Source organism: Microtus oregoni, unplaced genomic scaffold, assembly GCF_018167655.1.
Source record: "Microtus oregoni isolate MIOR12 unplaced genomic scaffold, Mior012 000007F_ref0000211, whole genome shotgun sequence".
NCBI classification, from domain to species: Eukaryota; Metazoa; Chordata; class Mammalia; order Rodentia; family Cricetidae; genus Microtus; species Microtus oregoni.
Window position 1 is genome coordinate 43944599 of NW_024543066.1, and position 15483 is coordinate 43960081.

At 50.2% G+C, this 15483-nt stretch overlaps 1 protein-coding gene across 1 annotated transcript; it reads left to right on the top strand.

Moving 5' to 3' along the window:
- Positions 1-6479: 6479 nt before the first annotated feature.
- Positions 6480-13766, top strand: Guca1b (guanylate cyclase activator 1B). The gene is made up of 4 exons (XM_041656523.1): positions 6480-6686; positions 11498-11647; positions 12559-12679; positions 13630-13766. Exons 1-4 carry the CDS (start codon positions 6480-6482, stop codon positions 13755-13757), a joined length of 606 nt encoding a protein of 201 aa, XP_041512457.1. The 3' UTR covers positions 13758-13766.
- Positions 13767-15483: the final 1717 nt, after the last annotated feature.

The window sequence follows — 15483 nt, forward strand, 5'->3', positions numbered from 1 at the left end:
CACTTGCATAGCTGCCACTGACTAATTGTGCTGATTTTATTTTGTTTTTATTTATTCATTCATTTGTTTTTATTTCTCAAACTCAACAGAGATCCTCCTGCCTCTGTCTCCTAAACGCTGGAATTAGAGGCGTGCGTCACCATGCCTGGCGAGTTTGTCCTGATTTTAAATGTTTACTTGTTCATTCTACAGAAAATGAGTGATACATTTTCACAGTTTTATTTTGAAGTTCCCAAAACGACCTATGGCTAATTGACAGCTGAGGGGTTAGCAGTTTTCCTCTGTGGTCCAGCATACACTGGAGGTAGCTGTCAGTCAGTGACCTGACGACAAACAGGAGTCTTGTAACCCAGGGACTTCAGAGCCACTGCACATGGCCACTGTGGAGTTTGTGTTTTCCCCTGCGGTTCGTTCACCCAGCTCCCCTGCAGCTTTGCCCTGAGGACTGGAGGATACCAAGGACTAAATCCAACCAGGGGCTTGCAAGTACTGCTCGGCACAAGTAAGTATTTTTCTTTGGTTTCTTGCAGATCTGCATTCTTGTTTGGTAGGCGTCCCTGCCTCATTTGAAGATACCTACTTATTTGTGAGATTCAGTTGCTTATAAAGCCCAGAGTGAGGCAAGACTACACTGGGCTGAAACGTGCTTTTTGGCTTGGTAAGAAGAGAGTGGTTGGGATGGCAGCCCCAAGAGAATGCTTTTAAAGCATAAGGGGGCCTGTGTCTTGTGTGGTTTCCCTCACTCCTCTGTTCCCTTACACTGAATGAATCTCCTGACCTAATATCAGATGTCACTGTTCTGAATGCATACTGCTTATGTGCTAGACTCCATCACTGCCATCACCACGGACAGAATTACAACCTGTGCTCTGCGACCTTCCACTCGCTCGGGTCGGCTGTCTCTCACACAGTAAGCCTGGAGTGTTCTTATCCCGGGATAAGCCTCAGTACGGTAGCTGCTCAGGCAGGTGCTCTGCTGGTCTGCCAGAGCAGCGGGCTGCACACTTTATCTAAAAGAGGAAATAAAAAGAAATCCGGACCCACACGTAAGATTCTGGAGTTTTGAGGACTGCTCCTCAGGAGCCACCATGGGCAGACCTTCATTTCAAGCTGTTTTCAGATGATAGACAAACCAAGTTACTAAGTTTAGTCAGACACAGTCAGACCTTGAACTGGCAAGATGTGGACTGGGTGAGACCCTACAGAACCCTTGTTCATTCCCGGAACCCACGCAGGAGAGAGCTGCCTGGAAATTCCCTGACCTATGCATATGCAAACACACTAAGTAAAAAAGAAACCTTAAAATCTCACTCTGAAGATACAGCTGACAGCAATCCCCCAGAACCCACATCAAAAACTGGGCACTGTGGTGCAGTCCTATAATCTCAGCACTGAGGAAAAGGGACAGGAGGGTCCCTAGGACTTGCTGTAAGCCAGTCTAGCTGAACTGGCAAATTCCAGGCTGTGAGAGCCTGTCTCGAAAACTAAGGTGGAGGAGCTGGAGAGATGGCCCAGTGGTTAAGTGCTTACCATGTAAACATGAGAACGCACATAAGCCAGGCTGGCATGGTGACCTACCTGCGGTTCAGCCTCAGAAGGGTACCAGATCCCCCTACAAGCTGTAGGCGAGAAGAGCCGAATCAGCTCTAAGAGACCATGCCCAGTGGCAGACCAATTGAGGATGGTTTCCCGTGTAAGCCTCTGGCCTCCACATACATCCACTCACACTCATGCACATGTTCTCACATACATATAAACGTGCCCATGAAATGGGAGAAACATGGAGAGCAACTGAGGAAGAGAAAGAAAGAAGAGAGGAAAGAGGCTATGGGCATAGAGATGTATGTCAGCAGTAAAGACACTTGCCACTTCAGCCCAACAACTGGAGTTCAGCTCCTGGAACTGGCATGGTGAAAGGAGAGAACCAACTCCAGAAAGTTGTCCTCTGACCTCCACACGTGCAGACACACACACACACACACACACACACAGCTCCAGCCCCATAGCTCGACCTTCTCTTAAAATTAAAGTGAGAAAACCCTACTCTGCTGGGCCCCAGGATGGTCAGCAGTTGAAGATGCTTGCAGCCAAGCGGGGTAGCCTGCGCTTGATCCCGGCGCCCCCATGGCAAAAAGAAAAAATCAGCTCCCCAGATTGCTTCTCCCCTCCACACAGACGCAACGGCACGCATGCTCCACACAGATGCAACGGCACGCATGTTAACGCACATATCACGTGTAAAGCCTAATTTTCTTTTTGAAAAGACTGAAGAACTCAAATGTCTGCTGATTCCAGCAGTCAAAGCCCATTTCCAGTTCCCTTCCATGGTTCCTCTTCCTCACTGAGAGGCTGACTGGGGGTGGGGCTAAGGAATAAATAAAGTAAGCAAAAGAAGCAGATACACCATGGTTCTGTAGGCCCACTGCTGGCACAGGACAAGAGTGGAGACAGTACCGTGTTTGGGCCTCAGCAAGGCAGGCTCTGTTGTGTGGGAAGGACGGCAGCAGCGTGGAAACTGATAGCGGGGGGGGGGGGGGGGGGACAGAGTGGAGCAGGGGGCGAGGTGGAGGGTGTCGGTGGACTCTGTCTCTGGCTGCCTGCAGTCCCCAGGGTTCCCTGCAAATGCCCTGCCCCCAGCTTAACCCTGCCCTCTTTAAGTCCTTACTATTGATACTCCTTTCAAAGCTACCCTTCCCTGCTATGAATTCCTAATCCTCTTTAAAGTGATATGTTTCTACCTCAGCAGGTCAGCGGTGTTTCTAGGGCAGGTCATGTGCAGTTGACCCACGTGAAAACCCAACCAGTGTGAGGTCCCTCGGCCAGAGACTACATCAAGTCTTGTTTCATGCATAGAACTTATTTTTGTTCTCCCTTCCCACTGGATACTGGGGATTGAACCCAGGATCATACATGCTAAGCAAGAGCTTACTGCTCTTACTACTACTCCTCTCTCTCTCTCTCTCTCTCTCTCTCTCTCTCTCTCTCTCACACACACACACACACACACACACACACACACACTGTCTCACTAAGGCCTTGAGCACTTTTCTGTGCCCGCATCCTAAGTGGCTGGGATTATAGGTCTCTGTGCCAACAGGCCCACATACAATTTGTTTCTCCTTGTAATTAATTTTTGAAGGTTTATCTTTTATGTGTATAAGTGTTTGCCTACACACACACACACACACAGAGGCATGCAGTGCTCAAGATCCTGGAGCTGGAATCATAGGTGGACATGAGTCACAATGTGGGTGCCAGAAACTAAAGCAGGGTCCGCTATAAGAACAAGTGTTCTTAACCACTAAACCATCTCTCCAACCCCTGTTGATTTCCTTTTCCTTTGAGACAAAGCCTTCCTATGTAGCCCAGGCTGGCCTGGAACTCCCAACCCTCCTGCCTAAGCCTCCAAAGGACTGGACTCACAGCTGAGCCACCACTCCCAACTTCCGGAGCAGTGCAGTGTCACACCGGCTGCTCCCTTGCTCTAATCCTCCAACAATTTCCTGTCCACACCAGGGCACTTGATGCACTCCAGCGCTGCCCTCTTCCTCAGTTTCCTCCACAGACACCAAACGCAGGCGGGGGTGGGTGGGGGGGGGGGGCTAGGCTCTCTGAGGATGAGTGGAGGGCGTAAGGGCAGGGTGACTGCAGACAGTTACCTTGAGGGAGTGTGACTTCATCAGGATGATACGCTTAGGGTGACAGGAATGCAGGCAGCATCGGGACCTCCCCCTCTTCTCCAGCAGGTCTCAGCGACAGCTTCAGTGGGGACCCTATGAGGCAGGATGAGAGTCACATGGGGAGGTCAAAGTTGGGGGGGGGGACTGCAGGAGTGCTGAGCTGTGCCAGGAAAGGGCTGGGTCATCCAGCTGGTGAGTTACTGGGGAGACGGAGCTGGAAGAACTGAGAACCAACAAGGGAGCTGAGTTTCAAAGACAGCAGAGAAACTCGTGGGAGCCAGGCCCAGAGCTTCTAGACTCCAATGTGTTTGGGAGCGCTGCAGGGCTTTCTGGAACAGTGCTGTGCCCCACCCCAAGGTCCCTGAGTCAGCTCGCTAGGAGTGGACACCTGGGAAACTCTGTGTACAGCAAATTCCCAGAGACTGCCGCTGTTGGCCCACAGGTGAATGGGGAGGCGATTTTTACAGTTAAGGGGTGGAGGGCAGGAAGGCTCAGTAGGCGAGAGGGCTAGCTGCTGATGGTCCCAGTGCAGACCCTGGAACCCACAGCAAATCTGCACTCACACTGCAAGATGGGAGATGAAGACAGGGGGATCATTTGGAAAGTCACAGGAGCCGGAAGCAGAGCAACAAGAGAGACGCTGACTCAACAAGGTAGAAGGAGAGAACAGACTCCCGGAAATGCCTTCTGACCTCACGCACAGTGTGGCACACACATACCTGTCCTCACACAGACGCAAGATAAGTTAATTAGCTAAATAAACAACAACAAAACAGAACTAAGGGGCCAAGGACCTGTGAGCTAGTGTAGGTGGATGGTCAGTCCTCACTTGGCTGTTGAAATCGTGGACACGCTGCCTGGGGACAAGCAGTGACATTACTGTTCAAGCAGAGCAGGACAGACATTTAAAATGTTGATTTTTATTTATGCTGGTCTGCATGTGCACCATGTGAGTGCAGGTGCCAGCAGAGGCCAGAAGAGGGCGTTGGATCCCCTAGATCCGGATCCACAGGCAGCTGTGGAGGATCAGTACGGGTACTGGGAGCCAAGCCCAGTCTATCTGAAAGAGTAGAAAGGACTCTGAACTGCTACCCATTCTCTCCAGCCCTGGACAGTCTGAGGGAGAAAAAGGGCCATGGAAGGCAGCAGTGGGGTCTGAGGAGAACACTAGTCTTAGACTCACAGGAATGTGGGATGTGGGAGAAAGCGTCACTAGTCCAAGAAAGGACAACATGGAAGTAGTTCCCACACAGGGACTGAATGGTGAGATTCGAAGAAACTGGGGTGTCAGGTGACAAAGATCGCTGAGAGATGAGGTCAGGCCTGCGCACATCCTCAGCAACCCCAAAATAAGCCCTTGGAAGACAGGATCACAATGCTTCTCCCAGCCATCACCCAAGCCCTGCTTTAAAGATAGCTTGTGGCGGGCTGGAGGGAGGGCTCAGTGTTTGCAGAGGACCTGAGTTCAGACTCTGGGTGGCTCACAACTGCCGGAACTCCAGTTCCAGGGGATCTGACAGCCTCGTGTCTTCTGGCCTCTGTGGACTCTGCACCCACATGAGCATAGCCTCTCTCTCTCTCCCTCCCTCCCTCCCTCCCTCCCCCCCTCTCTCTCACACACACACACGCATGCACACGCACACATGCACATGCACACACACAATTTTAAAATAAGAAAAATAAATCTTTTTAAAAATAAAGAAGCACACAAGTTGGCGAGAAGGCTCAGCATCAAAACACTTGCTGCTCTTGCAGAGGACCCAGATTCGGTTCCCAGCATCCAACATGGTGGCTCAGACTGAACGTAACTCCAGATCTAAGGGAACCGACACCTTCTTCTGGCCTCTATGAAACACGGCTTGCCTGTGAAACACGTACATGCATGTATACAAACGAACACTTGTTCACATAAAATAGAGAAAATCTATCCAAGCGTGGTTGTCTACACCTTTAATCCCAGCCCTGGAGGCAGAGGCAGGCAGGTCACTGTGAGCTCAAGGTCATCCTGGTTTACACAGTGAGTTCCAGGACAGCCAGAGCTGCTGTGTGAGAACCTGTCTCAAAAAATAAATAAAAACAGAATCTAAAAGATAGCTTGCTGGGGGGGTGGGGGGGGCGCTCTCTTCCTGTGTCAATAGGGCAGCCCAGAGTGGCTTTGAACTCAAGATCCCCTTGCCGCTCCAGTGCCGGGATTATAGTTGTGCACAATGAATATGTAATTGTTTCTATGAGTAGTGAATATATAGTTGGTCAACACAATGAATATGTAACCACTTCCAAAGCAGGTTCATGCCGTCTTTAATATAAGCTACTTCAACATAAGATGCTTGAAGACACAGACTCCCAGGTCCTGCCAGTCGTTAGTGCCTTGGAAGAGGATGGGAGGGGTTGCTTCAGGGCTTGAGTGCTGGCTGGGGAGAAGCATTTGTCCTTTAAGCTGGAAAATGAAAAACCCAAGAATCAGGCGTGGTCTGTGAGAGAGCCACGGACATTGGTGGGACCAAGAAAACTCCAGGGTTCTTATAGACTGCTGTCTCTCACCGGACCTGTGGAGGGGCAAGGCGGAGGAGGCTTAGCCATATGGAGGTCAGGCACTCCGGGAATCTTCTAATGGTCTTACACAGCTAAGCTGACCTGGGCTGCGCCCCTTCTGGAGGTCCCTTCACTACCAATCAGCTTCAGTTTCCCCGAGACATGAAAGGGCTGGGCTAACCAAGGCAACGGAGACAGAGGGCCGGCGCCTAAGGTCAGCCAAGGCCTTGGAGGACGCACCGGGCCTTTTGAGTTCGCAAAGCCGAAATGGGTCAGCAGTTCAGCTGGGAGCAGGTGGAGGCTGATGGGGAGGTGGACGTGGCGGAGCTGCAGGAGTGGTACAAGAAGTTTGTGGTTGAGTGTCCCAGCGGTACACTCTTCATGCACGAGTTCAAGCACTTCTTCAAGGTCACGGGCAATGAGGAGGCCAGCCAGTATGTGGAGGGCATGTTCCGAGCCTTCGACAAGAACGGGGTAAGGAGCCCTGCAGGGGGACCTGTGACCTTCCCACCCTCGAGCCCCTCAGACTCTCCCGCTTTCCTGTCCATGCCTCTTGCCTTTCTGCCTCACCATTTCCCCAGATCCTCTCTCTCCCGTCATTTGTCCTTTCCCCTCTTCCCACTGGCTCTCGACACCCTCTTCCTCAGAGGCAGAGGTCACTGGCACACAGCCTGGGCCTTCTCTGTGCATTTGGGGCAGAAGAACTACAACAGAACACGGTTTTTCAAACCCCATAGGGCCCCTGTTGCTCTAAACACAGGAACTGAGATGGCCCAAGGCCATCCTAGCAAAGATGAGCGCACCCCTTGCTAGGGTCCTCCAGACGGAGGCTGCCCAGTTCTTCCCTGTTGTGATGCTGGAAGGAGCTTCACACTGAAGGGAGGTGGGTGGGTGGTTGCAAAAGCCCCTTTTAACTGTGTGTGCGTGTGTGCACGTGTCTGTGTGTGCACATGTGTGTGTTTGCACGCGCACATCCATGAGTCCAGAAGGGAGCGTCAGATACCTGAGAGCCCCAGTGTTTGTGAGCTGCCCAGTGAGGATTCTGGTATCCAAAAACGCCAGTCCTCTGGTAGACCAGTAAGTGCTCTTAACTGCTGAGCCTTCTCTCCCCTTTTCAACGCTTTAATTCATGGAATCAAATCCCAGTTTCCTTAAGCCCTTCAATGGTACCAGCAGCTAAAAGGTACTAAATTATATAATGCAACATGGTAATCAGACTTTAAATTTTAAAAAAAATTATTTATTATATTATTAATTATATTATATATCATATTAGTATTTATTTATTATATATACAATATTCTGCCTGCATGTATCCCTGCTGGCCAGAAGAGGACACCAGATCTCATTACAGATGGTTATGAGCCACCATGTAGTTGCTAGGAATTGAACTCAGGACCTCTGGAAGAGCAGCCAGTGCTCTTATACTCTGATCTATCTCGCCAGAGCCCCAGGCTTTAAAATTTATATCCCTGTGTGTGCATGTTCATGTGTACATTTGGAGGTCAGAGATGGATCTCAGGTGCCATTTCCTAGGAAGCGTCCATCTTGTTTTTGTGACACCATCTCTCATTGGCCCGGAGCTTACCAACTAGAATAAACTGGTTGTTCAGGAAGCCCATAAATCCTCCTGTACCCACTCTGTCAGCACAGGGGCACAGGACAGGAATAGCAAGTAGACGCCAATGCACTCTGGGTTTTAAATTGTGTGTGGGTTTGTACACATGAGTGCAGTTCCCATGGTGACCAGAAGAGGGCAGAAGATCCCCTAGAACTGGAGTTAAAAATGGTGGGGCTGAAACCAAATAAATAAATAAATAAATAAAAAAAGCCGGGCGGTGGTGGCGCACGCCTTTAATCTCAGCACTCGGGAGGCAGAGGCAGGCGGATCTCTGTGAGTTCGAGACCAGCCTGGTCTACAAGAGCTAGTTCCAGGACAGGCTCCAAAACCACAGAGAAACCCTGTCTCGAAAAAAAAAAACCAAAAAAAAAAAAAAAATGGTGGGGCTGAGAGCATAACTCTGGTCCTCAGCAAGACAAATCCCTGCCTTTGACTGCTGACCCACCTCTCCAATCCCCATGCTCCGCTTTCTGTGTAAACGCTAGGGAAGGAATTTGGGTCTTCCTGTTGGCACAGCCTGCACTTTATGGACTGAACCATCTCCCAGGTCCAATCTTAATTTAATTCAATGCTATGTCCTTCTAGAAGCCCAGACCCACGTTCTTAGTGTCTCTTTATCCTCCCAAGTGTCTCTCTCTTTCTTAGCCCTAGTACATAAAATCTGCATTAAATTCTCTTAGACTCTAGCTTTGCTTCAAACATGTTTTTTAATTCAGTGCCTGGAGACATGGCTCGGTGGTTAAAAGCACTGGCTGCTCTTGCAGAGAACTCAGGTTCAGTTCCCAGCACCCACATGGCAGCTCACACCTGTCTGTAACTCCAGTTCCACGGGGTCCAGAGTCCATTTCTGGCCTCCACAGATATCGGGCACACATGTGATACACATGTGTACAGGCAAAACACTTATAAACATGAAATGAAACTAAAGGCAGGCTGGAGAGATTGCTCGGGGTTAGGAGCACTGGCTGCTTTTCTAGAGGACCCAGGTTCAATTCCCAGCACCCACATGGCAGCTCACACCTGTCTGTAGCTCAGCAGGGGATATCTATGAGTTTGAGATCAACCTGGCCTACAAGGTGAGTTTCAGGATAGGCTCCAAAGCTACAAAGAAACCCTGTCTTAAAAAACAAACAAACAAACAAACAAGCAAACAAAATTGTCTGTAGCTCCAGTTCCAGGGGGATCTGACGTACATTCAGGCAAAATACCAGTGTACCTAAAGTAAAAATAAGTAAACTATTTTTAAAAAGAAAGAAAGAACTATCTGAGAAAAAAAGACTTTGTTTTTAAGGTCTTCTGGTTCAGTGTCCTGAGGTCCTTCTTGTTGTGTTGTGTTATGTTTTTTTATTTTTGGTTTTTGTTTGAGACAAGGTTTCTTTTTTTTTTTTTTTTTTTTTTTTTTTTAAATATTTATTTATTATGTATACAATATTCTTTCTGTGTGTATGCTTGCAGGCCAGAAGAGGGCACCAGACCTCATTACAGATGGTTGTGAGCCACCATGTGGTTGCTGGGAATTGAACTCAGGACCTTTGGAAGAGCAGGCAATGCTCTTAACCACCGAGCCATCTCCCCAGCCCGAGACAAGGTTTCATGATCTAGTCCTGCATGTCCTGGAACTCTCCGTGTAGACCAGGCTGGCCTCAAACTCACAGAGCTCCTCAGCCTCCTGGGTGCTGAGATTAAAGGCGTGTGCCGCCATGCCCAGGCCCCTGCAGTCTGTAGTATGGAATAAAGACTATTTTAAGTCCTTAATTGAGGGGATACCCAGGTAATCTGAAGAAAGGGTCGTGCAGAAGAACTGTGCCAAGCTGGCTCGATGGGATGCCACGTGAGGTCTAAGGCCACTCTTAGTCCCAGTCAGAGGGTGATGGGTTCAGCAGTTTCAGAGCAATGGAGCCTCTTCTGCTGAGATCAGTCACGAAACACCACAGGGCCCAGAGCCAACTTTAGCCCTCACAGGACCACCTCCTCCTCATCTCCTCAAGGCTGAAGGAGCCTCACCAGGGAGGGCTGTGGTTTTTTATCTAAATTAAATGATGAAAAAACTGGAGTGAGAGCCAGGCGGTGGTGGCGCACGCCTTTAATCCCAGCACTCAGGAGGCAGAGGCAGGCGGATCTCTGTGAGTTCGAGGCCAGCCTGGTCTACAAGAGCAAGTTCCAGTACAGGAACCAAAAGCTATAGAGAAACCTCGAAAAATCAAAAAAAAAAAAAAAAAAAAAAAAAAAAAAAAAAAAACTAGGGTGAGGGCTGGTGCATTGGTGGTGGGGGTGGGGGTGTGTGCAGCCATCCAGTCCTGGAAAGCATTCTAGTGTAAAGCCAACACGAACTGCACAGACAGACCCCGTTCCAAACAAACATCCAACCCAAGAAAGTGAGCCTATTTGCCCAAGGTCAAGTCTTAACTCCTGGTCCAGTGTTCCTACTCAGAGGGCTGGGAGTTTTGCTGTTATTTCTAGATTTATTTTATTTTTTGTATGTGAGAGTTTTGCCTGCTTGTTTGCCGATTAATGCAGTGTGTGTCTGGTGCCCAGGGAGGTCAGAGGGCACCTGATTCCCTAGAACCAGAGTCATAGATGGTTGTGAGCTGTCCTGTGGGTACTGTGAACTGAACCTAGGTTCACTGCAAGAACAAATGCTCTTAACCATTGAATCATCTCTCCAGCTCGTTTGAGACAGGGTCTCACTATGTAGCCCAGTCTGGCCTAAAAGTCAAGATCCCCCTGCCTTAGCCGCCTATCTCTGCCCTCCTTTCCTCTCCGGAGAGTAGCCTGGCGGTTGGAGTTTTATAAAGGAGAATGGGGGCTGGAGAGATGGCTCGAAGTTCAGTGGACCCAGGCTTGATTACCAGCATCCACATAGTGGCTCACACCATCCATAAGTCCAGTGCCATGTTATCCAATGCCCCTCTTCTGACCTCCATGGGCACCAGGCACACATGCGGTATACATATACACATGCAGGCAAACATTCAAACATGTAAAACAAAATAAATAAATCTACAAAAAAATGTAAGGGACAGCTGAAGCCACCTCTTGTTAGTCCGGATTCGCTTTGTTTGCTTGCAGACCTTTCAAGGCCGTATTGCCTGGATAGGCCTGCCACACAGGCATCAGTGCATGGTGCAGCGGAGCCAGGGAGAGCCAGAGCAGCTACTCACCCAGGTGCCTCCAGCCTGTGCTGACTATATGGATGTTTTCATCCATCTCCGGCTACAGTGGATAATTGTTGCTGATCTATGCACAGATGAGATTAACCCCAGCCAGAGGTGCCCCAGAAATGGTCCCAGAGTTTCTATGACCTCACAGGGAGGAGGCTGTACCAGGAAGGAGCTGTGCCAGAATGTGCCTCACACAGCACGGAGGTCGTCATGGAAAGTGAATCATGTTGAGAGACAGTATTATAATAGAAAATTCTGGACAGATGATGAGGGACATTTCTCTAGACCTGGTGGCATGGGGCTGCCATCCCAGCTACACAGAAGGGTGAGGCAGAGAATGACAGGGTCCCGGGGTGAGGAACAGTGTGTGCCATGACACAGAGCCCTGCTGGAGTCCAGGGACAGAGTCAATGGGACTCATACCTGCTCCCTGGGCGGGGGCGGGGGGGGGGGGGCAGTGAAGCTGGGATGGGCAGCCTCAACACTATCCACACTCAACGCAGGACAACACCATCGACTTCCTGGAGTATGTGGCGGCCTTGAACCTCGTGCTGAGGGGCACTCTGGAGCACAAGCTCAAGTGGACCTTCAAGATCTATGACAAGGACCGCAATGGCTGCATCGACCGCCTAGAGCTTCTGGACATTGTGGAGGTCAGTATCTGCCCGTGAGAGCGCCCCACCCTCTTCTCACTTCTGGGCCTCGTGTCCTGTTCAACAGGGAACCACCTGGCACTGAGTTGGGGTAGAAGAGATGAAACCATTCACAATGTGTTATCTGGGGTCATCAAATGTCCTGGCTGTGTGGTTGCCGCCAAACCTGACAACCTAAACTCAACCCCTGGGATCTCACGGTGGAGTAAGAGGACAAGTGTGGAAATTGTCCCCTGACCTCCACTCGCTCGCCATGGTACACACGTGCTCACCCTCTGACACACACACTACTCACGCATACACAGTAACGGTGACGGTAAGAATAACAAATTCAACTTGAGAAAAGAAAACAAGAATGCCAATGACCTAAGAAGCCACCTACAGAAATTAAAAAGAGCAAACTAAACTGCGTGCACAGTAGTGCCCCACTTGTGTGTTGTGCCCTCAGGAGCCAGAGGAGGGGTCAGGTCTAAACTGGAGTGATGGGGGTTGTTAGCCATCACGTGGGTCCTGACAATCCAGGCCCGGTCCAATGGAAGAGCAGCCCGTGTTCTTAACCACCGAGCCATCACTGGAGCCCCTCCACGTTTTCTGTATTTGTTTGTTTGTTTGTTTTGGACAGTCTTTCATTCTAAAGCTCTTGGGTTCCACTAAGTGGGCTTGCCAGTGAGCTCCCTGCATCTATCCTTAATCCCGAAACTGCTGAAGTGCCCAATAGACTTGCCCACTGGAGGTGCTTTCTCGGTCGAGGTTCCCTCTCCCCAGATGGCTCTAGCTAGGGTCAAATGAACAAAGAGTAGCCAGGATATCTGGGTTAGATGACACTAGGAGGCCAGCAATAGGGAGGCGGCACTAAGGGACACAGGTCCCTGAGGCTCTGTCAGAGGAGCCTAGCTCTTTCTCTCTGGCAGGCAATTTACAAGCTGAAGAAGGCCTGCCGAGTGGAGCTGGACCTGGAGCAGCAGGGCCAACTGCTCACACCTGAGGAGGTAGTGGACAGGATCTTCCTCCTGGTGGACGAGAATGGAGACGGTGAGAGAGAGCTGGGGAAAGGATGACAAGGGACACCCAAAACCACCTGAGCACACATTCGTGGGGTACAGCTCTTCTGAGGGTGGCTGATAGAGGCTGAGCTTGAAAATAACAGTAATTATTTTAATTTTGCTTTATGTGCATGAGTGTTTTGCCTGCATGTATGTCTGTGCAGCATGTGTGTGCAATGACCTTCCAGAAAAGAGTGTTGGACCCCCTGAAACTGGAGTTATAGACAACTGTGAGCCACCATGTGACTGCTAGGAATTGAACTTGGATCCTCTGTAAGAGCAGCCAGTGCTCCTAACCACTGAGCCGTTTCTCCAGACCTAAATAATTTTTTGAAGATAAAAAGATAGCAGAGAAATGGCTCTGTGGATAAAGGCACTTGTCACCAAACCTGATGACCTGAATTAGATCCCTGGTTGAAGGCAAGAACCAACCACTGCAGGTTGTCCCCTAACCTTCCCATTCGTACTGTGGTGAGCATGTGCGCCCCGCCCAATCCCTATATAATAGTGATGGTGATGATGATGGTGTGAAGGAGGCAGAGGCAGGAGGCCGTGAATTCAAGGCTAGGCTGGGCTCCGTAGTGAATTCCAAGTCAACCAGGGCTACACAGTGAGACCCTGTTTCAAAAAAGAAAGGAAGGAAGGGAGGGAGGGAGGGAGGGAAGAAAGTAGTTGGTGCCTGAGGAATGACACCAGAAACTGTTCTTTGGCTTCCATATGCATGCTTGAGCACATAACACACATACACATATGCACACATGCGCACACGCACACAACTTATGAGTTGCAAGAGACTCCTCTAGACGCAGAATTGACAAGCTACAGGCTTTGAATCCGAGGCATCGGTCTGGTTTGTAGGGAGGAGGAGGTAGGAGGCCTTCCCAGCCCAGGCCTGGCTCCCCCTCCTTGTGACCATCTCTCCCACCTCACCTCGCTCAGGCCAGCTGTCTCTGACCGAGTTCATTGAAGGTGCCCGTCGCGACAAGTGGGTGATGAAGATGCTGCAGATGGACGTCAACCCTGGTGGCTGGATCACTCAGCAAAGGCGGAGAAGTGCCATGTTCTGAGGGCCTGGGGACCCTTCTAAACCTCCAGGGTCCCCCAGGTTTTCAAAGTATCAGGAGGCCCTTGGCCTAGTTGGCTCAGGCCCACTCTTGCTTGGTGTGGACTTCCTGATACCCAACTCGGTGTGGGAGAACAAGGGGATGAGCCATGGCTGCTGGGCTGGAGAAGCCCACGGGGTTCAATCTATTCTCAAGATTTCCTAGCGTTGTAGGGGAACTCGGTTACACTGCTCCTGGAAGAGCTGGGCCTTAGCTGGGAGACGTGGGGCTCTCTCTAATCTTTAGGTGTTCTCAGTGGAAATGGGGCGGCTGGAGGGTGAGGTGAGGTGGGAGGCAAAGACTTAGGTAGGGAGCAGTCAGAAGAGAGTAAGGATGTGGAAGGATCTTGACTGCCCCACTACCCGAGCAGACTCCTCCCCAGGATGTCCTCCCCAGGGCTGACAAGGGCAGATGGCAGCAGACAGTTACCTCTGTGATCCTCTGGCTCTTGGAGGTCTGCTGAGCTTAACAAAGGGTTTTCAGATGGGTGCTACTCCCTAGTTCCTCCTCCTCACCCCATCTCCAGCGGGAGCCTGCCACCATTTCTAGCCATAAGCCCGCATGCCTCCTTAAGGATGGAGACACCGTCTCTTCATCTCTGGGGAGAACCAGACACCTATGCATTGGGACTCCAGGCTGGACTTTACCTCCGACTGCTGTTGGACCCCTAACCTCCTGCAGGCTAACTAGGCAGTCCTAGATTATCATATAGACGTCAACCCCAATATAGAAGGTAGATTTCCTGGGACCTCCCTGGTTAGCCCTCCTGCCTTCCTCTGCCCTTCACATCAGTGCAGCTGGGGAAGGTACCTTGGGGGACAGGAAGTGGAACTGGGATCACTCTCAGACAGTGACCCCCTGGCAAGCCTGATGGGATATTGGCTTTACCCTGAGTAGATGTGCTTTTATGTTAAAATAAAGTAAGCTAACTTACTGACCTTGAGGGAAGTTTCTTTGCTTGTTTGAGAAAGGCTCCACACTGTAGCTCAGACTAGCCTGGAGCTCACTCTATAGCCCAGGCTAGCCAGAACTCCTGCCTCCAGCTCCAGAGTCCAAAGATTGCAAGTATGAGCCAATAAGCCCAGGTTTTTGTTGTTGTTTTGTTGCTTGGGGAGGGATTATTTGTTTTCCTTTTGGGGGCAGTTGAGATAGTTTCAGAAGCCCCTGTTAGCTTGAGACCCATGCCAATCCCCTGCCTCAGTCCCTTGGGTACTGGTATCACTGGTGTGCACCATAGTGCCCAACTTGAACTTCAGGTGATTTTTTGTTTTGTTTATTCTTTTTTCTATTTTATGTGCACGGGTGCTTTGCCTGCATATGTCTGTGCACCATGTGTGTGCGTTGTCCACAGAGGCCAGAGAGGGTATCCAATCCCCGGGACTGGAGTTACAGATATGTGTGAGCTGCCATGTGGGTGCTAGGTCCTCGGCTAGAGCAACTAGCTCTTGCTGCTGAGCCGTATCTCAGCCCCTTGGGGGTTTCCTGTTTCCTAGGTTGTTGCTATAAAGGTTCCTTTAGAAATCACTCAGATAAAAAACGGTCCATAGAAAACGTGAACAGCATCCCAGTTAGGAAAAGAGATTTGTTCCCCCAAATCATGGAGGTGGATGAGGCATGGCTGGAGGATGCCTTGTCTAACACTGGCAGACAGTAGATGCTCAATAATGTTTGTTCATCACTTGAAGCCAAA